We start from the raw sequence: 27,469 nt of genomic DNA on the forward strand, positions 1-27,469 counted from the left end.
TCCTTCAACCAATACACCCATATAGGTCGTTTGTCACTTCCCTGAAATACGACTCATAGGAGCATTTACTAAAGTTGCGCCCCTATTGACAACAGGACACTTTCATTTTAATGCATGAAATATGACCCATAGGAGTGTTTACTAAAGTTGCGCCCTATTGACAACAGGACACTTTCATTTTAATGCATTGTTCCCTTTTATCTGCGTCATATTTTGGGTTTTGCGTAGCTCAATTGGTAGAGCACTGCAATATACAACAATATGTAATCATACCGTCGTGGGTTCGATCCCAGGGAACGCATGTGCTCATGAAGTGTATATGCACTATAAACCAACACTATATGTATATGTATATAAACACTAAGGGTAGGTTTAGGGTTGGGGTGGGTGTAGTCGTTAATATTTTAGGGTTAGGGTTGTTTGGTAACAACGCTCATACGTCATTTCATGACAACAGACGTAACACGACACTGTCATTATTTTTGCGCCATGGGCGCATGACTTTAAAACGTAAATATAGGTTGTAATAAGGTGCTTGAATGGAACCAGACCGGACAGCTAGTTTTCTGTAATGTCATACAGTGCGTGAGAGCAGCTCTGCGCTGAACGCGGGTCCAGTAACTTGTGCATGGATATAATCAGCTGAATGATTTAGATCCAGTCATCTGTGTTCCATCAGAGGTGCTGCTTCAAAGTCTCAATTTTAATTTCAGGGGGTTTTAAATCTGGGGACGGAAAACAGGAATTGTGATATTGCTTAAATGTGACAATTAAACTTTAAACGGCTATTTAATTTAATTAATTAAATACGAGCATGACGTTTCAAAATAAAAATGCATAAAAAGTGCCTTTGCGCATTTTAGTGCTTTTAGAGCCATTTGCAATCACCAAATAGCCCAAATTTATGCCAAATGATAGCTTGATCTACTGATGATGAATAATGAATGTTTTGTGATATTTATGGTGTTTATATCACATCTGTAAAAGTTTTGATGGCACTTTCTTTTCATATTACCTCTGTATAATTCCTGCAAGAACATGTTTATAAGTGTTTATAAGAGCATCCCTGCTTGTAACTGCTGTAATTCTGCTGTGGCAAAGAGTGATATTGCATATTGACCTATATTAAAATTTTATGCAGAACAGTGTTCAACAAGAAAAATTCTGACAATTGTCACACACATATATGTGTATATTTTTGGCTGGGCAGTGTATATGTGTATATATATATATATATATATATATATATATATATATATATATATTGTGTAGGGGGGCCTACCGTAATGGTGTAGCCCAGGTGCCTCCGGTTATCTTAAGGCGCCCCTGCATGTAGCTGCACTTGTAGTTACTAACATAACTGATGCTTGAAAAAATTCTTAAAGATGTCGTAAAATAAATCTGAATTGAATGTTGTTGCTCTTGCAGTTCCTCCTTGTGGCAAAGCATCGCTGATGTTTATCTAACCTTGTAATCAAGCATGCTTGTTTGGCGCACGACAAAACAACGCTTTGTTCTTGTGCATCAAGCAAGCATGTTTGAGCTTCCATTACAATATTTGATTTGCTCTATGTTCAGTTTGTGTGTTGAGCAATGTTTATATGTGAATAAAGACCAAATTAAATCTGTTAATCATATAAAGTAATCATGTCTCTTCAGAAGACATAGTTTTAACCGCTTGATTCACATGGATTTCTTTTATGTTCTCTTTATGAACTTTTCGATGCATCAGAGTTTTGGTGGACTTTCAGTGGAGGGACAGAAATCTCTCACGTTTCATTGAAAATATTTTAAAAATGAAATGAAAATGAACTGAAGTCTTATGGGTCTGGAATGACATGAGGGTGAGTAAATGATGACAGAATTTTCATTTTTGGGTGAACTATCGCTTTAAATGCTTACAGTAGCTTTCCCAGCAGTGCAGATGAGTAGTCAACAAAGAGTACCATAGTTTTCATATATCAAAGTAAAATTTCCTCTAAATGACTTCAAGACTTCAAGGTTTTAAATTCCCTCATAACCTTCTTTTCTCAAACATAAATCATTCTTGGCATGAATACCATGACAGGGCTGTTGTAATCCTCCCAAACGCCCTCTATGTCTTTTAAATGAGCAAGCGAACACCCTCATTCTCATGCTGAAGCTAATTGTGCTTTAATTGCACTAATGGCGCTGTGTAGCCTCGTCCTGCACTAATATTACACCAGCCTAAATGCTCCATGCTCAACAAATGTGTATAAAATGACCCACCTTCATTAGCATATTTGAGCTGTCACAAAATACCAGTCCAATCCAGCAGTCATTCCAGGAACTCAGAGTCATCAGCGGCTCTAGATACCCTCTGCATAGGTTTTTATGATCCCTTTGGCCTTGGGTTGAAATGCAATGGCAAATGCCAACAGCATTTCGGTAAGTGCTCCTTTATAGTCACAGCGTTAACATCCATTGTTCAGAGAGCATCACAAAATGGCTTTCGGCAATTTGCTTCAGAGGTAATTCATATAGACGGACAGAATGAGGAATGATAAGCATCATCTTAAGAATACACAATGGAAACATAAAAGAGAGGAGGTGCCGACTGATTCTCTGGCCGCCCATGATGCCTCTGTTTGCCAAGGAGTTTTGGCCACACTGACCAGTCAATAAGTGTGTGTGGAGTTATTGCACTATGACACAAGATAAGAGCGCTTTTTCCTCAAGACAAACTGCATTAAAGGGTCAGTCCATTCAAAATGATAACTCTGTCAACATTTTCTCACCCTCATATCGTTCCAAACCTGTATGACTCTAGTGAAACACGAGAAGAGATGTTTAGCAGAATGTCCAAGCTGCTGTTTTCCATACAGTGAAAATGAATGGTGATCAGGGACAGCAACGAGTTCCAAAAATGACAAAAAGCAGTGAGTTGCATAAGAGTAAGAGCATAAGAGTTGTCAATTAATCCAACTGCTCTGAAGCCATAGCTTTGTGTGAAGAAAAATGAATCAATTTATAAAGGATAGTTCACCCAAAAATGAAAATTCTGTCATTTCTGTTCTGTCTGCCTATATAGTCACCCTATTTGACTTTCTTTTTCTGTGGAACACAAAAGTCTCTGTGTTTTTTGTTTGTACAATGGAGTCAATGATTACATAATGGTAAAACTTTTTTGGTTACCAACATTCTTCAAAATATCTTGCTCCGCAAAAGAAAGTATGTCATACAGGTTTGGAATGACATGAAGGTAAATAAATGATGATAGAACTTAATTTTTGGGTGAACTATCCCATTAAGGCACTATTCAATTAAAATCCCGGCCAAAAAAGAGTCTATGACTGGATCATTATTGCTGTGATTATTATGTTTCTAGCATGTTATATGTTTGGCAACACTTCTTTTAACCCTAATTGATGGAGTGTGTAGCTTTTCATTTCTTCATTTCTTTCTTCTTTCTGATGAACACAATCAGAGATATATTAATAAATATCCTGACGCATCCGAGCTTTATAATGGGAGTGAGCGATACCAACGAGTATGAGCTGAAGAAAGTGCCTCCATCCACATCCATCCATCCAACCATCATAAATGTGTACTCCACACAGTTCCGGGGAGTTGATAAAGGCCTTCTGAAGCGAAACGATGCGTTTGTGTCCATATTTAACAAGTTATGAAGTAAAATATCTAGCTTCCGCCAGACCACCTTCCGTATTCAACGTACGAAGAAAGTGTAAAACTCTTGCAGTTCAAAAAGCTTATGCAACGTCCTACACCTTCCTTTTTCAACTTACGGAAAAAGTGTAACTGACGCAACAGCAGTTTACACTTTCTTCGTAACTTACGGAAGGAGGTCTGGCGGAAGCTCGATATTTGACTTTGTAGGAAGACACATCATGGCCATATTCCAGGATGACAAAGCCAAGATTCAAATTGTGAAAGAATGGTTAGGAGGGAGCATGAAGAGTCATTTTGACACATGAATTGGCACCTCTGAGTCCAGATCTTAAATTCATTGAAAGTCTTTGGGATGTGCTGGAGAAGACTTTACAGAGTGCTCACACCTTGCATTGTCAATACAAGATCTTAACCAAAAATCGTTGCAGCTCTTGATGGAAATAAATGTTGTGATGTTATTTCCATCAAGAGGTGCATCAAGATCTTGTACTGACAATGCAAGTCCGGAATATAGCGCACACGTCATAGGTACTACTCTTATGGTACTATTCTGAACCTTTTTTGGAGCTTGATTGTTTGATAGTTTTACGAATCATATCATTTTGTGTTTAACAAGAAATAAAGTCAATCAGGTTTCGAATGACATGAAGGTGAGTAAATGATGACAGAATTCTTATTTTGGGGGTGAACTATCCCTTTAAAATGCTGGCCAGTCTTCTAGGATTTGATATTACAATCACAATACAAATAATGCGTCCACAATGAAATGAGATTGTGTTCATCAGGGATTGTCTCCTCTGTATAACGCCAAGGCAGACTTTTTGCAAATGCTGGCATAAAGAGGTTAGAAGGCACTAAAAATGTTATTACCAGGGAACCGCATTACTGACTTTTTTTTCTGAGAATGAAAAGTTTGTTATCATCGCTTCCAGGCGCATCTTTTAGACACAGAATAAGCCATCTGAATGCCGCCAGACTTCAACACAACAACACAACACACACACACGTATATGGAGGGGAGGCATATCCATATATATATATTCCTCCCCGTTACATTCTGATGTTGGAATGATGCTCTTTGCATATGCAAACACTTCACTTCAATGCCTCTGCCATCTGTTTGCAATCCATGAAATAGAATGCTACTGTGGATATACAAAAATGATTGCAGCGACACTTTGAGGCTCTGCACTGCCACAATGAAAGCCGGGAGAGGGCCCTGAACGCAGTGTGATTCGTGCAAAAAGAGATGGCTGTTTATTTTTACATCACAATCGCGCCACGCTGGAGTTTCATAAAGGAGATATCTCAGATGCATCGGCCCGCCATGAACACGCTCATTTACATGCAGTGTTTGTTGCGGTGCAGGAAACAAAACACGCAGACTTTCCTGTAAACAGACTTCACCACTGTACTTCCATGACCTACTTCCGCTGCCAGTGATACTTTAGCAAATATGACTGACAAGCTGACAAGTGAGTGACTTGACTAACTCACGCTGACCATAAAGCTGTGGTACTATGAATACTAGCGGAAACACATGCTGTCACGCCGATACCCGAGGACAGACCTGCTATCTGAAATGGCTGAAGTGTCTCATATTTAGAAGTGATGTCTCTTTTGCTTATTTTCCCAAAATACACCTGATATTTCCAATGCTGGCAAGGAAAAAAAAACCTGCTCAGTATCTGAATTTTCAGGCACGGCTTGTCATCCTTGTCAAAGATATGCAGCTGTTAATATAAACATGTTTACTCACAATCCTATTTGTATGCAGGAAGAGAAAAGATCATTGAATGAGAATTTTATTAGTATTATTATTATTTTTATGCTTGCCAGTGACACATAGGGTGCATTGTTTTGGATTGTATTCAAATGCACGCACTCACAAGCATGTGGCGCTGGACGCTCCGCTGTGCATATCCGCTTGTGAGTTTACAGTTCTATTTAAAAACACAATTATATTTAAGCGATGCATGTCTATGACTATGTCTTGCTGTTAAACAGAACCTCAGTCTGTTTCCTGGGGCCGAAAACTAGGAGACACAAAACTGTGGTTGCTAATGGTGGTGCAATTACAAAACAATGGAATGGTTTTCCAATTGGTAATTATGGCAACCACATGGTTGGTAAGCTATTAATTATAACTGCAAAACTACAAAAGTAACTTATTAAAGAAATAAAAAAAGATCTTTATGCAAATGAAAAGACATCATGCTTCTAATGGGAAAATGTGAAATTAGAAAAAAAGGTAACACTTTATTTTAGGGTCTTTTAACGAGTTGCTTATTAGCATGAATATTACTAGAATATTGGCTGTTTATTAGTACTTATTAAGCACATATTAATGCCTTATTCTGGATGACCTTATTCTACATTCTTAATCCTACCCAATACCTAAACTTAACAACTACATTACTAACTAATAATAAGCAGTAAATTAGGAGTTTATTGAGAGAAAAGTCGTAGTTAATAGTTTATATGTGTTCCCTATACTAAAGTGTTACCAAAAAAACAAACAAAAAAACTTTAATTAGAAAAAAATATTGCAAATATTGTGATAAATTCATTATAAAGTAGTATATATAAAAAGTGTTAAACTAAGATTTTTGGTTAATATGAGACATGAATGTGTCTTGTATTGTTGTCTTACCTTATCCAAGTATATCAAATTTAAGACGTGTGATGTTGTGCACAAAAATCACTCCCCATTACCTATATGGGTTTTATTTGAACTATTTTGAATACAATAGAGAGAGTCAATATTTAATTCTATAACCTTAGTTTACCTTTTTATACCTGTAATGTACTGTCATTTATATTGTACAACCAACGCATGCTCATTAACACTACTGCCCTTAAACCAATACAAAGAAGACTGCCGAAAATAAAAATTAAGCTAGTCTTAAGTCAACAATTAAAGGGTTAGTTCACCCAAAAGTGAAAATTCTGTCATTAATTACTCACCCTCATGTCGTTCCACACCTGTAAGACCTTCATTCATCTTCAGAACACAAATTAAGAAGTCCGATGGCTCAGTGAGGCCTCCATTTCCAGCAATGTCACCGAACCTCTCAAGATCCAGAAAGGTACTAAAAACACATTTAAAACAGTTCATGTGACTGCAGTGGTTCTACCTTAATATTATAAAGCGACGAGAAAACAAAATAACGGCTTTTCAACAATATCTAGTGATGGGCAATTTCAAAACACTGCTTTGAAGCTTTACGAATCTTTTGTTTTGAATCAGATGTTCGGATCGTCAAAGTCACGTGATTTCAGCAGTTTGGCAGTTTGATACGCGATCCGAATCACTGATTCGAAACAAAAGATTTGTACAGCTTCAAAGCAGTGTTTTGAAATCGGCCATCACTAGATATTGTTGAAAAGTCGTGTTTTTTTTGTTTTTTTTTGGCGCACAAAAAGTATTCTTTTCGCTTTATAATATTAAGGTAGAACCACTGTAGTCACATGAACTGTTTTAAATATGTCTTTAGTAGCTTTCTGGATCTTGAGAAGCTCGGTGACACTGCTGTCAATAAAGGCCTCACTGAGCCATTGGATTTCATCAAAAATATCTTAATTTGTGTTCTGAAGATGAACGAAGGTCTTACGGGTGTAGAGGGTGAGTAATAAATGACAAAATTTTCATTTTTGCGTTAACTAACCCTTTAATAATAATAAAAAACAAAGATATGACATCCAAAGTATGTAAGGCAGTACAACTAGAGCTCTTTTATTGAATCCAAAAGGTTTTAATTATATTTTGCTACATATAAAAGGTATTTTAAAGATTTTGAAGTGTCAAAATTTCATTTGGTTTAACCGTCCAAAGGCCAATACAGCCATTTCATTTGTGATTATAAATATCTTAAAATGTAATAAATGTATATATTTTGTATTATGGCATGATTTTATAACATCATATATCAACATATATCAAAAAAGTAAACTTTTATTATATCTCGTATTATGTTAGCCCAAAAAAAAGTACTTGAGGGTGAGTAAATGATGCCAGAATTTTCAGTTTTTTGGGTGAACTATCCCTTTAAATCCTACATCATCATTAAAAGCACTCTAATGTCCAATCTATAAAGATACATCTGGCTTGCTGAAAATGCCATTAGCAAAAAGGCTATGTTTAGGATGCTGATAATGTTGTCCTCTCTCCAACTTTGAAGTAGTGAGCCTATTCATTTTTTGGTAGCACATTAAGTCCAGACGATGCTGTAATCGAAGAGGAAATTGAGGCTGGGCCCTGTGGGGCATTTCTAATGCATTCTTCTCTACTTTTGATTTTTCATCCCCCATTACTTCAGGCAAACTATCAAAAATAACAATGACATTGGGCAAATCTTGTCAAGAACACAAAGAGAGGCCAGCGTTTGACAGATAAGACTGTTGTGATTTGCCTCCCATAATCGAGTGTGTTATCATCTTAAAAGGTTAAGTGCCGCCAAACCTATAAACATCTACTATCTGAAAATCTGACAGGCATCTTATTATTTCTCCGTCAAGAGTTGTTGCGAGCACCAAACCCCGGTGCGTCTTTCACACGCTAATGAGGAGAAACGGCAGATTTCTCCAGCAGCCGGTCCATCAGAGTGCCTCAAAGCGCCCGCTGTCGCCTCCTATCAATCTCGGTTTAAATTACAGGTGACAAGTTATCAAATCTAAGATATTAGAAACTAAACACGATCTCCCAGGAGACCTATTTGTTTAAGATATAGCCAATTAAACAAGGTGCTGAGTGTCAGGGATGAAACCCTCATTGGAGCGGCGGAGCTAATTTGAAATTCCTCAAGGAAATCAGATGGTGGAAGTGGGGTGGGAGGTGTGTGCGAAGAGGATATTCTGGTGGGATGAAGGCGATAATAACAATAAGTGCAAAAAAAAAAAAGAAAAGTAGATAACATGGGGAAGAAGGCTTGGCTTTAATCATATTTAGTCTCTTGGGTCAGCTTACGGCACAGGAAAGCAGCTTTTGTTTGAATGTAATCTGCCAGCAGGAAGGGTATGATAAAAATTTATGGTGGTGTTCATTAAATCTTAACGACGCCGTTCTCAGAATATTCCGCATTCAATCCCGTGTCCTCCCCTGATGGTCTTGCTGTTCCTTTCAAACTTTGACTCATGTCAATATGAGTCGATTCTTCAGTTAGTGTTCACCCAAAGCCTCGGCTCCCTTTCAGGATAGAAACTGCGCAGGAACCTGACTTGCAAATGATAGCTGCAGGTGGAAGTGTTTATCACATAGCTCTGACTGAGCTTGGCATAAATTTGTCCCTGCAGCAACGGTAGCTGCTCATTCAAAACATTGTTGAAATGTTATTATATTCTGCTGGCCTGAAGGGAGCACTTTTTTTTTACAGAGCTGCTCTTTTCAGGCTCACAGGTGACCTGATATTTTACATCAGGGGCAGCTTGAAAGAAAGAAAGAAAGAAAGAAAGAAAGAAAGAAAGGAAGGAAGGAAAGAAAGAAAGAAAGAAAGAAAGAAAGAAAGAAAGAAAGAAAGAAAGAAAGAAAGAAAGAAGACTCTTGGCAATCCAATCAAATAAAAAGTCATGGATAATACTTCTAGTTCATTCGTCACACTATACATAAAAGGTCAAGTTGAGCGCATTGCATTGTGGGATGCATGTAATTATGCATAATTTATAGTTATTACTACAGTAACTACATGTAATATGTGTAACAATGTCATGGTTAAACAAAGTGATACCCATATTTTGGCAAATGTAATAAGTTGTGTATTTGATACACACAAAAATTGATTTGCATATTATGCACAATATGCATACTGGGGTTGTGTGTCATTCAAAACTGAAACAGGAATTCCTTTAAAATTCTAATTCAATTCTGAAATTTTAATTGAGGTAGAAAACAGTATGCAAAATTGCAATTGCAAATTGAATGTATAAGGAAGCAGAATTAAAATGAATTGATTCATATAATCTGACAGACAGATAGAATAACAGAAAAAAGACCCTTATGTCACCCTTATGTCGTTCCAAACCCATAAGACCTTCGTTCATCTTCGGAACACAAATTAAGATATTTTTGATGAAATCCAAGAGGTTTTTTTATCCCCCATAGAAGGCAACATAATTACCACATTCAAGATCCAGAAAGGTAGTAAAGACATTGTTAAAATAGTCAACATGACTACAGTGGTTTAAACTTAATGTTATGAAGTGACGAGAATACTTTTTGTGCGCAAAAACAAAAAAACAGCGTAGGAGAATGACAGGGTAGTGAAGAAATTGTTTAATAAAGTCACTATTTTTGTTTAGGCGCACAAAAAGTATTCTTGTCGCTTCATAGCATTAAGGTTGAACCACTGTAGTCACGTCGACTATTTTAACAATGTCTTTACTACTTTTATGGACCTTTTAATGACATTGCTGCCTATGTGTGGATTTCATCAAAAATATCTTAATTTGTGTTCCGAAGATGAACGAAGGTCCTACGAGTGTAGAACGACATGAGGATGAGTAATTAATGACAGAAATTTCATCTTTACGTGAACTAACCCTTTAAGAATTCTTTATACTATAAAAATATCCATCAAGTTTCAGAACTCAAAAGTTCCTTGTTATTCCAAAAACAGCTTTTATTGAAACCTAGGCCAGAAAACGTCAGGATCTGAAAAGTGTGGAATTATGACGTTAGTGTGCCACGAAAGACCGCCTTTGCGGAAGAAAATCAACACCAACTTCTAATATCGTGTCTTTGGCCCTGCTCACTGGCACGTTAGTTAATAGTGACATGAGAAGGAGAAGATCCCATACATATTCACCGGACTAAAAATAACATTACCTTCCAAGTGATCTTAATGCTAGGAAAGTGTTTTTTTAATTTTTTTATTTTCAACTATGTGAAAGCCTCAGCAGAGCATTATTTGTTTGTATTCGCTACATTTCACGCTGGATTATTTGGTAATTCAGTCACAATTTCAGCACAGGCTTTGTGAACAGATTTTTACGATATGGATCCGACAGCAACACGCACATCATGTAAGTAACAGTGTTCATTCTACTGCCTGGTCTGTGATCAGTGATTTCTGATGTGTAAATTATTCAAGTTTAGACAGATTTTCATTGTCTCAAAATCATTTAATACTGTTATTTAAATTGTGATTAAATTATATACAGAAAGCGATCAAAGATCGCTGCCTTTACAAATCGCTGGTGCTGCCAATCAAACAGCACGAGTTTCTGGACACTTGCCAAAACTCCCTTTATAATCAGTGATGCTCTCACACTACACAATGAATCTCTTACTGCATTTACATCATGTTTGCATTGTTAGTTATGGTGAAAGAATTTCGTGAGAGTGCAGAAATCACGTTGCAATGATGAGATCACATTTACGTGATCAACAGACTGTCATCTGCTCAGTGTTCATCACTGCAACCTTCCGTGTGATGGGATCAGATTTAAATATAATGCAATAATCAACACTTTTCATGATTTGTTAATCTTGACGGCTGTAAGAGTAAACAGTAGTAAAAGTATTTGAGTGCGTTCCACATTTACAGTAATACTTATTTCATATGCAAAAATGTTAGCCAATCACAGCAGTGGGCGTTTACATTGAAGTCTCACAGCAGACACGCCCCTTAAACAGAGCGTTCAAATCAGAAGTCATATTAACATTATAAGTGCACCTCAGGAAACATGTTTAATAATAAAAAAAAATGCAGTTCATGACCCCTTTAATGTCCACATGTCTGTTATCACCCACACATCCTAGTTCTGCAATTTCCATCTTCTATGTCTCTAAGCGGTAATCTAATGCAAACTACACTGGCATATCTTGATGGGGACTGATTTGATGATGCAAAGGACAGCTAAAGTACAGCCCTGATTATGTTTGTGCACAAACAGACATTTTGAGAATAAAACCGAGATTGATTTCCCACCCTAAAGCCTTGGCTTTCTCTTATTTTCACAAATCCAAAATGATGAAAGTCAGCTAGGCTTAGAAACACAGTTAGATTTCCTTGAAAGGCTTTTTCAGGTACCCATGGGATACCTGAGCAGACACCCAGATTCTCTGTGTCCACTATGAATTCAATATCTGCTCACATAACAGGGCAGCGCTGTTCAAGTCAGAAGGCAAAGCATCTTCACTCTAAAAATGAAATCCATAGGAAGAAGAAAAAGTATATATAAATCAGAAAATATAAACCTACCACAGCATTCTGTGTTGGTCTTCAGACTATATGAGCTCACCTGCAGTTCACTGCCTACATTAACAGCTGCCTTCAACAGCAGCATCATGAACCCTCATAAGTGACTGATGTGAAATGGTCTACGTAGGCAGAAACTAATGCAGAGTGATGGGCATCACACAGACAGAGCTCAGCATGTGTAGAAGAGTTTGATGTTAGTATGTTGCTAAGAGATGTTTGCATCTGAAGTCTTCAAGTACTCATTTCTTTTTTTTCTTTTTTTTTAAAGTACAACTTTTAAACGGCAGTGTATATTGTAACTTAGCTTTTCAAGTAAATATGTTTTGTTTTAAGGATTTTTACTGGAAAACAACACAAAAGTACTGAATAAAAAAGGCTGCAGTGTTCTTGTGATGATGCCTCAAAATTTGGTCAAAATAAGGGCAACATAATGTTGCTGTCTAGTGCCTACTGTGTAATGTATTTTTATGAATTCAGAGCATGAGTTTGCCAAGTTCTATGAAAGCAAGCCTGGAAAGCCACCTGTAGAAATGTATCTTGATGGTGAGACTCAATTTCATTTAACCACACTGAAACATCCACACAATGGACACTGCAGAAGTGCCAGCTCTGTTTTAAAATGGTGGATTATTATTTCAGCCAGGAGAAATGAAACAGAACCAAGCACACGGTTGCCTCCAAATGAGATCATTAGTAACGGCAAATAATGACTGAGCTGGTTAGTCGAAGCCTATTTCCTTTCGAATAAATCAAGCTGCTGTGAGAGTTAAAATGCTGCCTTTGCCAGGGAGAACGTCAGGCAGACCGCATGCAGATAAATCATCTGTTACAGAGGAACCACGTCCACACGTTTATAAGACAATATGGTCCAATAAATTCAGCCACTGCTAAAGGGCAGGTGTAAGAATCGTTAATCCCCTCAAGATTTGATTCGTTTTAGAGAGTCACAATGCAATTCCTAAAAGATTCTCAAAGCATCTGTGAAAAGATTCTGCATATAAGCCATAATGAAATATATCTGTTTTGGCACACCAACAGTAATAGAATTGGGTTTAACAAATAAACCAAATTATTAATAATTAAATGGATGAATCTTTGTGGATGATGATCCAGAATCTTTTGAAAAGAATCACAATCCACACATGCCACTGTTGAAAGCGCAACCCTCGAGGCGACCCTTTACATCGACTGATTGAAATCACACCCCGCTCTTGATACTGAACTGTAACCACACAATCTCTTGAGTGTTATCAATTAATCAGCCTTGATCACATGCTCCGAGGTGGCTTTTTCAACCAGGCTGACCTTTCTAAAGCCAGGTGTGAGGGATAATGAAAATGCGACACCATCGAGCCTGAGGGAGGCGCCACCAAATGGAGTCCATGTCACATCTGACAAAAGCTTTTCAGTGTAGTGCACAATAATTCATTTATGACTGGGTGGATGATCACCTTTAAGCAATCGTAAGGGACTCTTCTGCAATTATTGTCAGTTTCTTGTGCCATCCAGTGAGGGAGAAAAATACCTCTGAATAGAATATGAATCAATAAAGTAAAGAATGAACTCTCAAACTAGCCGTCAAGCTTCTAGGATGTTGTGTGGATTGCCGGTGTGTTGCTATGTGATTGCTAGAGGTGTTAGCTTACTGGCTTAAAGGCCCATTCACACCATGGACGATAACTATAATGATAACAAGCCTTAACCTTTATGTGGTGTTGAAAACCCTGTAACACATTTTGTTTTCTGGGTCAAAATACTGTGATAAACAGTGCACATTTTTTCCATATTTTGTTGAATATTGACAAATTTATCCACAATTTTTTTTTTTTTTTCACTCAAAAATGAGGTGCATAAGCTCAGATCAATGAGGCCTACAATTAGTCAGTTTCAAAAATAAATACAAAACTTGTCCTAACTGAAAGAAAACAAGTTGACAAAAAGATTTAATCCAATATTTGGTAATAATATAGCATAATGAGAGGTTTATAAGGTTTTTGTTGTTGTTGTTGTTGTTGTTGTAGGACGGTCATTTTTGGTTGAGAACACCACAAGTGTGACTTTGTGCCATTTAGTAAAAGATAAAAGCAAAGGAGTGGTCTCCTCTCATTTTTCTGGTACGTCCGCGGGACCACTAAGAGATTTAATGACTCAGAGCGTAACTTTCTCCTTGGTTTCTTCACCTGAATCAGATCAGCTATATATGTTGGAGCAGTACCATGTAAGGCTCTAAAAACAAATAAAAGTATCTTAAAATACTAGCAGCCAATGTAGTTCTCTTAATACAGGAGTAATATGCTCATTTTTCCGAATGCCTGTCAGAAGCCTTGCGGCCGCATTTTGGACCAGCTGTGATCTGTCTAAGCTTTTGTGTTAAACACCATAGTACAGTGCATTACCATAGTCTAATCTTGAGAAAATAAAAGCATGAACAACCTTTTCCAGGTCCTTCTGCGATACAAAAGGCTTAATTTTAGAGATTAGTCTCAACTGGAAAAAAACTAATTTTGACGACTTCATTTATCTGTTTATCAAATTTCAATGCACTATCGCAAACTATACCTCAATTTTTAACCTGATGCGAGCGAAAGGGGGATAGTGTACACAGCTCAATTTTGGATGTGTCAACAGACTCTGGCCAAATAAAATCAGTTCGGTCTCTGATTCATTTAGACACCGAAAATTAGCAGACATCCACATCTTAATCTCCCCAAAACATTCTACCAGTCTTTCTACAGCGATAGAGGTGCATTAGCTAAAAATTTAGGTGCATTAGCTCAAATAAAAGAGGCCTACGATCAATCAGATCCAAAAAGAAATACAAAACCTGTCCTAATTGAAATAAGATAAGATTGAATCCAATATTTGGTGATAAATAGATATAGAAGATAGAGTAATGAGAGACTTATAAGCAATTTTTTGTAGGCTGGTAATTTTTGACAGGGAACACCACACGTGTAACAAGTTAGGGGGAAAAAATTACAAAAAAATACAAAAATTCTTGCCCCAAAAATTGGAAAGTAATTATACCCTGGGTGAGTAAAATTTTAGTAAGTTTTAGTCCAATGAGCATTTTCGAGAAAAAAAAAATCCTCTCCGGGTCCCGAACACAACCCGAGGGTTAAGAGAATAGCTCAGTCCACACCACACCACAACTATAACGAATGACACAGATATCGTTGGAATCACTTTCAGAACTTTTCCAGCTGATGAACGATAAAAACATTGACAGTCACTTAACAATCAGAACTTTAACAAGCTTCAACATGTAAAGCGGCAGACAACAAAACTGCAGGCGAGATTATAATAAACTTTGCTTGATATGGATGCATATATAATTATCGTTATAGTTATCTTTATAGTTATCATTCTTGGTGTGAACCAAGTGGCCTTAAGCCCAACTTTGGCCCCTATGTATAAGGTTTAAATCTTTCCATGCAAATCTATGGGATTTCTTTGCCTGTTTTATCATCTACAAGGCAAAAACTGCTTAATCACTTAAGTAAAAGTAATAGCACATCTCTCCCCCTCCCTTAAGCAACATAGTTTGAGGTCATGAATATAGCATAAACAGTATGGCATATATTACATTTACTATTTAGGATTAGGGGGGTGTTCCAATCTCAGTCCCTCTGTATGAGTATTACTATTGCTCATACGGAGAGTTACAGATTTGACGCTTGCCTTAGCAAGCTAGCGCAGCTAATTACAATGAGACCAAGGTCAAGGTTCTTCAGAGAGGTCGTTCATAGCACTTGCAGCTTTGAGGTGAATGCTAGATAATTTTTGAAAAGGAGGAAATGCCACAAGGGCAGTCTTGACATTTGAATTGTGCTTAACGCACATTAAGGGCAGTAGGAGCTTTCATCTGTCGTATGTAAGTGTAACTAAAAAGGGCTTTGGGGAGGTGTGCTCCCCACCGGATACTCTTTATTTTCTCGTCTCTGGTGTTCCTTGTTTACTTCCTTAGAACGTGATGTGTAGAATGAGACTTTTGGCATAAATGCCAGAGTGCAGTCACATGATGATAGACCCCTTCATCTGGGCTCGGCACTATTGTTCCTCAAATATCAGAGGAATTAGCACTTCAATGGGAAAATTAATTAACTGCTTAATTTCCACAGCGGAAAAAAAACTATCATCGCAACCTAACAAATCCCTGGCTGTGACAGAGCTATACACACTGATACAAGCTCATTATGATCAACACAATTGTATGTTATCTGTACCGCATTCACAAATTCAACACCAATCATCTGATGTGATAATCTGCAAACTGAAGCTGTTGAAAAGCAAATGAAGAGAGAACCACGCTAAAGGCTTTTGCTGAAACTAGTTTAAGTGCACTCCATTCATCAGGATATTAAAACTCATAATTCAATTGAATTATTAACTCTGCAGTTGGTATAGAAGCTCAGCGCCAGTCTCTCTTTATTAGCGGCCTCCAGCCTTCTGCTCATTTATACTCTTCAAATCATCAAGTTGGTTTCATTTGGTTTTGAAAAAATAATGCTAGTTCCATGTTCCTTCATCTCACATCAAATTCTAGCTTGCTGCCATTTCCCCAAGGTCAATGATGTAACCCACTACAGACTGAGGGAATCACTGCCACACACTAAAGACTGTATTAGGTTTATGGATGCACCAACATTACAATTCTGGATGTTACCAATAAGCTGATAATTATCTTGTTATCTCATGGCCACTAACCAATAAAAGGCTGATATTAAAATCCCATACTATTTTGTCTATATAAATAAACACTAAAAACTAACATCAGTCATTTTAAATGCTACACATGTATTTGGGCAGCACAAGATCATAAAGTACAGTATGAATGCATTTTAAGATTTGTTAAAAATTACATTTAACAGTGTTTTTGAATTTTTAAAGATTAATTTAAATTGATTAGATGAAGACAAAGTGTAAAAATGTAAAAAATAAAAATTGGGGAAATTAGTGAAATTAAATATCCATTATTGGTCTATATATATATATATAGTCAAACCAACATTTATTCAGACACCTTGAACATTTCATTCATTAATACAGTTTATTCACTATAATTAAAAAAAAAATGGTAATAAAATATGACAAGATCTCAGAGTTAAACTGTTTCAGAAAAAAATGAATCTTAATTATATCAGATAACACTTAAGCAAAACATGGTCAGGTCAAAGTGTCTGAATAATTTTTGGTTCCAAATTTTTATCAATTTTACTGGTAGTCCACTGTATGAAGAATTTTTGGGTATAATATGTCACAGTTTACTTTATTTTGCTATCCTCACTTACATAAATGAACTATAGTGTCCTGCACCCACTAGTAAAAAAATATAAAAAATTATATCTGAATAATTTGTGGTTTGATTGTATATATATTGCTGTGTCGCCTCAGTTCAATCAGCTCATGAACCGATCATCTCTTCTTACTAGTTCATTTATAGCATCAAATAAACATGAATGAACATCATAAGGAATGTTGTTTCAATCGCGGAAAGATGTCAGTACACACAATTTTTTAAGTTCAAGTCCACCAACATTATTCTGCTAACTCCCCTGACTGCTTTGTTGGACAAAATGGCGGATTCAGTGTTATGACTGGTTAGATCGTCTGTCAATCAAACTCCTGGCGAAGGGTCAATTACCCCTTGTGTATTTAAACCGCAGTGTTTCCTTTGTTCATTGTTAGATCTTTTGAAGCCCCCCCAAAAATTAATCCATTCATTATAAAAAGTAATCCATATGACTCCAGGGGGTTAATAAAAGCCTTTTGAAGCAAAGCAATGCAATTTTGTGAGAAAAATATCCATATTTAAAACTTGATAAATTCAAATAACTAGCTTCCGGCAGACGACCGTACGCATACTGTGCATCAACTTGCGCCAAGTGAGTAACCCCCTGATGCAATGTATGACGTAGGATGTAAGAGTATCATAAGCTTAGGCGCTTCTCGTGGTTCAAACAAACAGGGCTCCTTTTCTCTAATATTGAAATCCTCTGACAATTCTCTTTAAAGACTATCATTTTAGACTTCTAATTCATGACCGGTGTTTTGTTTTTTCTCTATCCTCTGAGCTTCCACATTCGTCATTGCGTCATGCATTGGGTCAGACTATTTACTCTTCCGCCACAAATTAATGCATATACGGCCATCTGACAGAACCATTATAAAGCTTGGAGGAGCCAGGATATTTTTAAATATATCTCCGATTGTATTCATCTGAAAGAAGATAGTCATATACACCTAGGATGGCTTGAGGGTGAGTTAATCATGGGATAATTTTTTGTGTGTAATAACCCTTTAATAATAAGCTAATAGTCATGAGCCTCAACAAGTAAAGTCATAACATAATGATATATTTGCAAATCATTAGCTAAAGATTAATTAAAGCAGACAACTGGAAGTTACAGTACATGGCTTTGACCCATTGTGGTAATTAACTTACACTAGTTAATACTATATGTTGATAAGGACTTAATTCATGATGACACATTTAACTAATAGCAATTCATACATGACTTAATCTATTAATGAGATAGACTTTACTAGTTGCTGATGCATACATTAACTCATTATTATCTGTGCATTAGTTAAGCATGAATTAATACATATTAGTGCACCCGTATTGTAAAGTCTTACACGTCACACTGAAGACTGGACTAACGATGCTGAGAATTCAGCTTTGCATTACAGGAATAAATAAATAAATATAAATAGAAAACAATTATTTTAAACTGTAATAATATTTCACAATATGACAATTTTGATCAAATAAATGCAGCCTTCTTTCAAAAACTTTTTAAAATGTACTAACCCCAAACATATGAACAGTAGTGTATCTTGAATTGACTCAATCTACATAGCTCCTGCTCCTTCATTGAGACATTTATATCTGGACTTGCTGTTCAGTCTTTCATTTGGTTGAGAACCATTAATCATTTGGATTTCATCTCCATTTCTGCCTAAAATTAAAAAAGCCTCTCTTCACCTGTTGCATTAACCACAAGCAGGCTTGATGACGCACTAAAGCAATAGTGAAGAGCTAATTGGTTTGAAAGGGTACTCTGATAATGACTGGTTATTTCTACTGCAGGCTAATTTAATTTCTACTTCCTTTCAGCTTTTTGGCCATATTTTGGCTAGAATCAAATTACATTGTGTCAGTGAAACATACATTCTGATTGGACTGAACTAACTACAGGAGCCTGTATGCTGTCAGCATGATAAAAAACAACAGCACCAGATCCAAGTTATGCACATTAGTAGTTTAAATTGCTTAAAGCCACTATAAATTGTATCAATTCAGTAGTAGCTTTCATATTGAATAACGTGCCTCTGATGTGCCGTCACTGGCTGTATATGCATGAACGGGATGCGTGCATTAGCATTGTGAAAGCAGGCGACACGCAGTAGCACCTGCCAAAGCAGCTACGACAACAGCAACCAAACAACGTTCAGCTAGCAGATCCAAGTGTGTCACTAGAACAAACAGATTCTCTGTGTCATTTCATGGATGGCCTTCCTCTCTGATGAATGCACCACATTAAACGCCCCCCTGAGGGAATGGGAATTACAGGTACCTCGCATCTGCATGCCGGCCTGCGGGCGCTTCTGAGACATGCGTGTTAAACTGTGCCTACAACACGTGGGCAAAAACAAAGAGGGAGCGGACAAACCAAAAGCCATAATTCCCACGTCTGGTCGATAGTTCTGTCTCGGCTGCGTCAATGGCTGGCCATGTGACATTAGCTGCAGGATAATAGAAATGATTTAGTGAAATGCATCCCCTCTCAACTTACCTGCCACATTCAGGTAAATAGATGGGCTTGTCTTGTTTTCTCCATTCTTCTCATTAACAGCTTGGACGTAGTACCTCCCGGCGTCCGCCGCAGCGGTGGCAAGCACCACTAGCTGGTTCTCCAACGTTATGGCTCTGTGGAGAGTAACAAAGCGAATGAAATACAGCTATGTTAAACCATTATTGACAATGAGTCTGGTACCCTAACAAATTCCACTATTGCAATAGAGTGACAGCATTTTAATTAGTGCTTAACTGATGTATATTGGGTTCCATAAAACTAGCTTTGCCGTGAACTCATTGCGCCCTGGGTTTGGCTGGGACACGTCTGGCGTGGAGGAATTTCATGGAGCCCTGAGCGTTTTCAATGTACCTGATCCCTCATTCTGACACAAGCTGAGAATCAATGAGCGGTAAGGGTCATTACGGCCAGAAATACCGCTGTTGGTGGGAATAAACCTACAGGCTAGTATCTAAGTGAGGGAGCTGTTTGTTGCATCATTGAAAACATGAAAAGAAACAGTTCACTGAAAAAGGCCACAAAAGGTCCATAGAAGTCTCATAAAGGTATTATAAAAATAGTTCATGTATCACAAAAAAAGTTTTCAACACTCAAAAAATGTTTTACTTAAAAAAGCAGCGTCAAATGGTTCCACGCAACTATATTGAGTAATTTGTACAAATAACAATTTAGTTATTTTTTTATTAGAATTTTTAAAAGAAATTCAAGCAAAGCTGACAACATTTCTGAGTAAATACAAATCACTTTAATTTGTCACTGTTACATAATATTTATAAGTGCAGTTTACTTAATAATGTTATGTTAAATTTATAAAAGTTTACTATGTAAGGTGAATACATTTATTGACTTAATTTACCTTATTTAACTATTTGCTCTACAAAATGCACTCAAAAAACTTCAAAAACTGCAAAAACATTACAGAAACTCCTCTAAATGTCCAACATAACTGAATGTTAAACACTAACATAAACTAATAACATCTTTCCCTTTGCTGAAAAACACATAAAATAACACTTTAATCCCTAAATTTACTCTAATGCAGTATCTTGCAAAGCATGCTGGGAACTATGGATCCACTGCCCAGTTAGTTATGTTTAACATTAATTTGTGCGTTTCACTCAGCAATGTTAAGTTGACTGAACAAACACTTATTAAGTAATGCTGACAATGCTCATTTTTAGTAGAAACTCAGTTAAATTAAGTTCTTGTAGTTACTTTAGTTTTTTAAGTAATGTGAACAAGGATGGTTTGAGTGAAACTAACAACAGTGAAATAAGAAACAAAAATAAGAAATGTTGGTGCTCAAGAAATGTTTCTTGAGCACCAAATCAGCATATTAGAATGATTTCTGAAGGACCATGTGATACTCAAGACTGCTGGAAATGCAGCTTTGTCATCACAGGAGTAAATAACATTTTAATATATTCAAATTAGAAAACAGTAACAAATTAGAAAACACATGTTCTTTTGAGTTGCCTCTTTTAAAGAAACCAATCATTTCACAAAAACAGTTCACAAATCAGACTCACTAACTCAAAGAATTGGTCACAGTGGTAAAGATCTCACTGGAGAGGAAAGGTTTTAATATATTACAACATCAATTATGGTCTTTTACAATACTTTGATGGCTTCTTGCCCGTCTTGGAAAAACACCTAGCATTTTCTTTTAAATACTGTGTTCAACAGAAGAAAAAAAAAAAAAAGTCATACAGGCTTGGAATGTCATGAGGTAAAGCAAATTTTCATTTTTGAGTGAGGTGTCCCTTTAAGAGGGGTTTATCTGATTCAGACTGTTGTAGACTGATATCAGAGCTGCTGCTATTGCGCTAATGATTAATCAGAACACGTCATACTTCATCCATCAATCCAAAGTTTGCAGGAAAGACGCTTAGTGGCAGATGTGTATCACTGTCAATTAATTCAGGTGCCAGTTTCTCTGTGCCTCTTTAAGGCAAAATTACCATCTCAAACTGGCACTGTGCCATGGAGAACATGGTGCTTTGATAATCCAAGGCTCCACGTAGGCTGGATGGAATTGTTTTCTTTTTATTTCCGCAGATGAAAGAGGGCATAGATTGCATATCTTCAGCACTGACTCCCACTCCTCATGCATAGTCTTTCCCCTCCCGCGTTTTTTTGATTAATTGATGACATCCTCAATTACACATCACTGCTGTCTAAGAGATTTTCTGCTCAGGCGTGACCACCACGAAGAAGCCCTTGAGAGGCTGAGCACGACTCGGGGATGCTTTGAAACTTATGATTAGTTTTTCAGCTCCGCGGGACCTGTAGCGTCTTCCTACACGCCGCTAGCACAAGCGCCGCAGTCATTACCTATTTCCAAGACAGATCCCTACAAAAGATCGTCAAGTCTCAGAGACGTTTGCAAATAGACAAATAAATAAAAAATAAATACAGCCGAAGTAGGAACAAGAGAGCTGTCTGCGCTTCCGCGGCGAACAATATTGACGTGTAATTAGAGCAAGCTTCCTTTCTGCTTAATTTCTTTTTTTGCTGTTTCATGATTAAGTGCAGATTAACATAAAGAGATCCATCAAAAGTCAGCGGACGCTTGAGTGGGGAGGGGGTTTGCGAGGGATGGAGATTGGCGGCCGCTGATGAGGATGCATTACATCGCTGTCTGCACCCTGACACCTGGCTGCGGATCCGGGCTGGGCTGCATCTGGGAAATAAAGGCACCCTTCACAGATGTCAGTGGCGGCTTTAAAAGGTCAGAGCGGCCCGCCTTGATGGACTTTTAATTATTAAATATGCATAGGCTGAAATGGCTTGGCAAGCATCAGAGGCTCCGAACTGATGTGTACATAAACAGCTCACCTTCATGATGATTTAAGGGCCTAATAGCAGCATGTGTGATCCTGTGTAACGCTGCCAGCGGAGGTTTGTAAAACGCGAGAGAGCAGGGGCTGAGCGCTTACCTGGTTTATGCTGCAAGCGGAATCAATGCGACCTGTGTATAAAGCGATTTTATGATTAGTCCAGCTAGTTTGGATTCCATTACAATTGTCTAGATGAATGGCCCTTGCTCGCGGTTTGGTAAACAAAGCACAGCAGGAAAGATAATGGGAATGCTTGTTTCTGATCCCTGAGGACTCTTTGATATCAGCCCACAACATATTAAAAATGCAGGTTGGGAGCCACATGAAATGTTAATCCACTTAGGAAAGGTGCCGGGAGCCCCAGGTAATCTAAATATTCAAAAAAGGCGACCATTTCGATTTGTTGGGAAAAGGCTGCACACCTGCCAGGCTAAAACGCACCAATTTAACCGGCCAGCCATTTCCAATATAGAACAATCAAATCTAAAGATCAATTTGCTGAGATACGCTCTGACGATCATACCATAATAATTTTTTTTTTTATCCTCTCTGTTTTGAAAACTGAAGGGAAATGGCTTTTCTGGGGGAAAAAAAAGTCATTGGCATAATTGAAGACGAATTACTCTCCAGAGAAATTTTTTTAATATTGTTTACCTGCCGTGTCAGTGGGACGTGTCTGCGCTCACATTTGCAAGAATCCGAAATGTTACGCAATGCGCGCATGCCGGTAAAGGCCCAGAACCCAATTCTCCCAGGCACTGGACATACCACTAGAGAGATATTACATTAATCAACATGGCAAGAACCGGCTTTCAGAAAGATGGTTTATAGAATATTTGTTTTCATTTACTGCCATAAATTACACCCTCAAAATAGGCTTACCAGTCTGAGATGTATGACAAAGTAATTAAAATGTCAGCAACTCATATTGTGCTCCTAGTTCCTGGGAGCCCAGCTGTGTGGATCTGACATTACGTTTTGATTTATGATGCTCTCAGGCCTCAGAAAACTTTCTCCCACCCACATCTGAGGACAGAAAAGCTTACCGCATTGACGCCCAGGGAGCAAGCAAAGAGACAGAAGCACCGCTGCCCTGAGGCGTCGTGACCCGGAATGATGTTGGAATCGTAGAATACGTCGTCTTTGCGGTTTTTGCCTCTAAGTGATGCCGCAAAAGAAGAGATCAAAGTCTATCTGAATGTAAAAATTGTAAGAAAACTATCATGGCAGGAAATATGCTGTGGGTCTTGGTGTAAGTGCAAGTGTCTGTTTATGTGAGACTATAAAGAGTAAAAGAACTTCGAAAAGTAGCTTCGGGGCCATATAGGAGGCCATAGAGAGTGACACTATGTCTGCTTTTCCCATTTAGCCCAAGGATCAAATAAATAAATGCTCAAAGTGAATGAAATCAGGTCATGGCAATTTCCTTGTTTCAGGCTCAAATGCCTAAGGTGGTCTGCGGGCATGAGTCAAGCCTTTCCCCCCGTCATGCTGCCAATGGAGATACGGGTGTCTCAGAAAAATGTACAAAGTACAGATAAAGCACAGCCTCTCTGAAAGCTGCTGAACCAGAAGCACAGACCTCCCTGTGTGTTCTCTATGGACTTTAACCCAAACTTAAAGAGAGAACATCCCCAAATCTCACTGTCCCTTTAACCAGAGCCCTCACAACTCCACAGAACAGAAAAAACTTTCTGTCCCTGCACTCTCAGGGCTGAACACTAAGAATTTTTTGGTAACACTTTAGTATAGGAACACATATAAACTATTAACTACGACTTTTCCCTCAATAAACTCCTATTTTACTGCTTATTAATAGTTAGTAATGTAGTTGTTAAGTTTAGGTATTGGGTAGGATTAAGAATGTAGAATTAGGTCATGCAGAACAAGGCATTAATATGTGCTTAATAAGTAATAATAAACAGACAATATTCTAGTAATATGCATGCTAATAAGCAACTAGTTAAAAGACCCTAAAATAAAGTGTTACTGATTTTTTTCTACTGGCCTGGTTGGGCCAGTATTTCACATTTTTTTACCTGCCCTGCCAAAATGTTCACTGGTCCCACCACAAAACAAAACAAAACTAAACTTTTTTGGCCCATGTAACCTTGTAATAAATAAGGTTTATTACAAGGTTTATGACACCAAAATTTTATATACCAGTGAAATCGGTGCTTTTCAGGTAGGTCTAACAGAAGATACAGAAATTTATATGAAGTGTATAAAATAAAAACTAAGATTTGATAGACTTCACTGTATAAATTATATATTAATCCTTATTAAAGTTACAAAAGTTATTCAGTCAGTCTTTGTCTTTTATTGTTTCATTAACATTAAAAACACAGACAGTAGCTGCAGGAATATTAGGCTTTGCTTTGTTTCTCTGTTCACATTCACTTAACCGAATTTGTTTAAGACCGGTATTTTGGGGACAAAACAAGAGGAGACGAAAAGAGGAAATGAGAAAAGACAGCAAAAAATGAGAAGAAAAGAGATGGGGCATGATGGAGGGGTGCACAAAATGATAAGAGATTGCAATAAGTGGTGGAGATGAGACGTGAAGAGACCAAATGAGAAAAAAAAACAAAAAACATAGAAGAGCGGGGACAAAACAAGCGGAGATAATTTAAGGAGGTTAAGAGACGAGGCGAGAAGAGAATAGATGATATGAGACAGAAATGAGAAGAAAAGAGACGAGACATGAAGACCAGAAGCCCATTGCCGGTCTGTTGTCCTCTCCTCTCTCTCCTGCATTGTTATGTATCACAGCACACTGAGGCTCTTTCACATAAACACGGTGGAGCTGCGCCGGAGCACAGATGATCAATGGTGTGAATGCAATGACAGCAGAAAATCTCTCTGCCAGACCATATCCAGGCCACGGTTCTAGCGGTTCTAGCATCAGCTTTCTTAATATCCATTAAAAGCAGCAGTCCGCTGCAGTCTCCTCTCTGTGATGAATGTGCTGGCCATTTGTAGGCTGAGATGTACAAGTGAAGATAAGCCTGCTGCCTCATCCATCCCTCAGCCCAGTTCAACCCTATGACCACGGGAACCATGACTAATGGCCTTTCAGAACCCAAACTCAACCGTCCCTGCTGGTCCAGTGCACTAGAATTTAGAATTGTTGAATGTGCTCTATTTAAGGCCCCGTTTACACTAGTATGTTTTCGTTTTAAAACGCATGTTTTGCCATGGTTACGCCTGTCGTTTACACTACACCGGCGTTTTCGAACCTCGTAAACAAAGACTTTCGAAAACGCTGCAGACCCTGTTTTAGTTTGAAAACGCCAGGGTTGCGTTTCAGTATAAAAGGAGCAAAACGGAGACTTTTGAAAACGATGGCGTGGCTGCCCACGTTCGCTCTGCGTATCCTTAACGACCGTGTAAACAATAACATTGGGACTGAACTGCAATCTTTGCTGGCTTTGTTGTCATTTTTAGCAGCCATTGTGCAGTTAAACTCTGCATTTTTTTAATACTGCAGCTACCTACATGCGAAAGAGGCAACTGTTTACACTTGTACACACACATGCCCAGTGTACATGAACGATCATGTGACATGCGTTTTCGGTCGTGTAATGTAGACGGGGATCATTTGTGAAACACTGTGGAAACGCCAGTGTAGATGAGGATCGTTTTCATTTTAAAACGCCATTTTAAAACGAAAACGCACTAGTGTAAACAGGGCCTAAGTTCTTGAGTTAGAATTTGAATGGAATTGGTCAATCAATCAATCAATAAATCAATCAATCTTCAGATTATAAACATTTAAACCTTTTAAACATTCAAAGTTTGTCTTGGTAATATTATTATTTAGTTAAAATGTATATTTCTTTGAATTTCCATTAATATGAATTCTGTATTCTTACATTCAAATTTGAATTGTTATTTTGCATACTGTTACCTCAATTCAAATTCAATTTCAAATCAGGAATTAAACTGGAATATAATCTCAATTTATTTCTGAATGGCATTCAACCCTGTATTGTGTCATTGACTTTCATGACAATTAAACAAAACTAATGGTGAATCAAATCTGCACCAAACCTCTGCTGTTAAAGCAACACAAGTGTGGGTTACATTGAAATACAAGCAATATTTCTGATTCAGCATGTGTAACAAAGTCTGTTTAAGCAGCAAAGCTTGAATGTTTTTGGCAGAAACACATTAACGCTTACAAAATCTGCCTTTAAGCGATGTTTTACATGAATATGTTTTTGTTGCATGGTGGAAAATGACTTTGTTTCACACATCCCTGCTAGGTCAATTTTCCATCCTCTAGAACTGTTTATAATGTCTAAGTAAAAGCGACCATTCCCACGGCTGCAATAATAAAAATGGTTAATTATGCATTAACATCTAACAAGTTTGTGTTAGAAGAAGGCAAAATAAATTTAAATCTAAATCTCCTCAATCATTATCTAAGGCGAGCCGTGCTGGTCAGCTGGGCTGAAGGATCTCCTTTGGTTTCCTTTAATGAAATATTCAGGTTCACATCAATACAGACAATCAAATATAAACGAGTCTGAAGGGATATTTCTGTCAGGTTCAGAGAATGGTGAAAAGACGTCCAAACAAGATAGTTTCTCACTTTAAATATTGAAGACTGTGGTAATGTTACAGGGCAAAGCTCTCACCGAAACTCCAACCTCTTCAACTCTGCATCTAAAAAGTTCTGCTTAAAATACCGTTCGACAAAGCAACCGAACGCATTGCATCCGTACACAACTTTCAAGTCACATCAGATGGGTTTTTCTGTGCCTCTCATAGACCAGATCACATAACTCCAGGGTTTGAACTATCTCCAGAAAGCAAACTTTTAATGCATATGCTTTTTATTCCACCCCCCTAAAAATGAAATAAATAGCCTCCTTTACTAGATCAAAAACAGCCAAGTCTTTTTCATTAGCTGCATTGCATACCTTCAGGGTGAGGGTTACCGAACACCTCAGTG

General features: G+C 37.6%; 1 protein-coding gene across 6 annotated transcripts in view; it reads right to left on the minus strand.

Moving 5' to 3' along the window:
* Nucleotides 1-27,469, minus strand: part of sdk1a (sidekick cell adhesion molecule 1a) — a 331,621-nt gene that overhangs the window by 131,721 nt on the left and 172,431 nt on the right. For all 6 annotated transcript variants that reach the window (XM_051886569.1, XM_051886567.1, XM_051886566.1 and 3 more), the window contains exon 5: nt 19,649-19,782. In XM_051886569.1, coding sequence (XP_051742529.1) covers nt 19,649-19,782 — 134 coding nt within the window. The remainder of the gene's footprint in view (nt 1-19,648; nt 19,783-27,469) is intronic.

The sequence above is a fragment of the Ctenopharyngodon idella genome, chromosome 3 (genome assembly GCF_019924925.1).
Source record: "Ctenopharyngodon idella isolate HZGC_01 chromosome 3, HZGC01, whole genome shotgun sequence".
Lineage (NCBI taxonomy): Eukaryota > Metazoa > Chordata > Actinopteri > Cypriniformes > Xenocyprididae > Ctenopharyngodon > Ctenopharyngodon idella.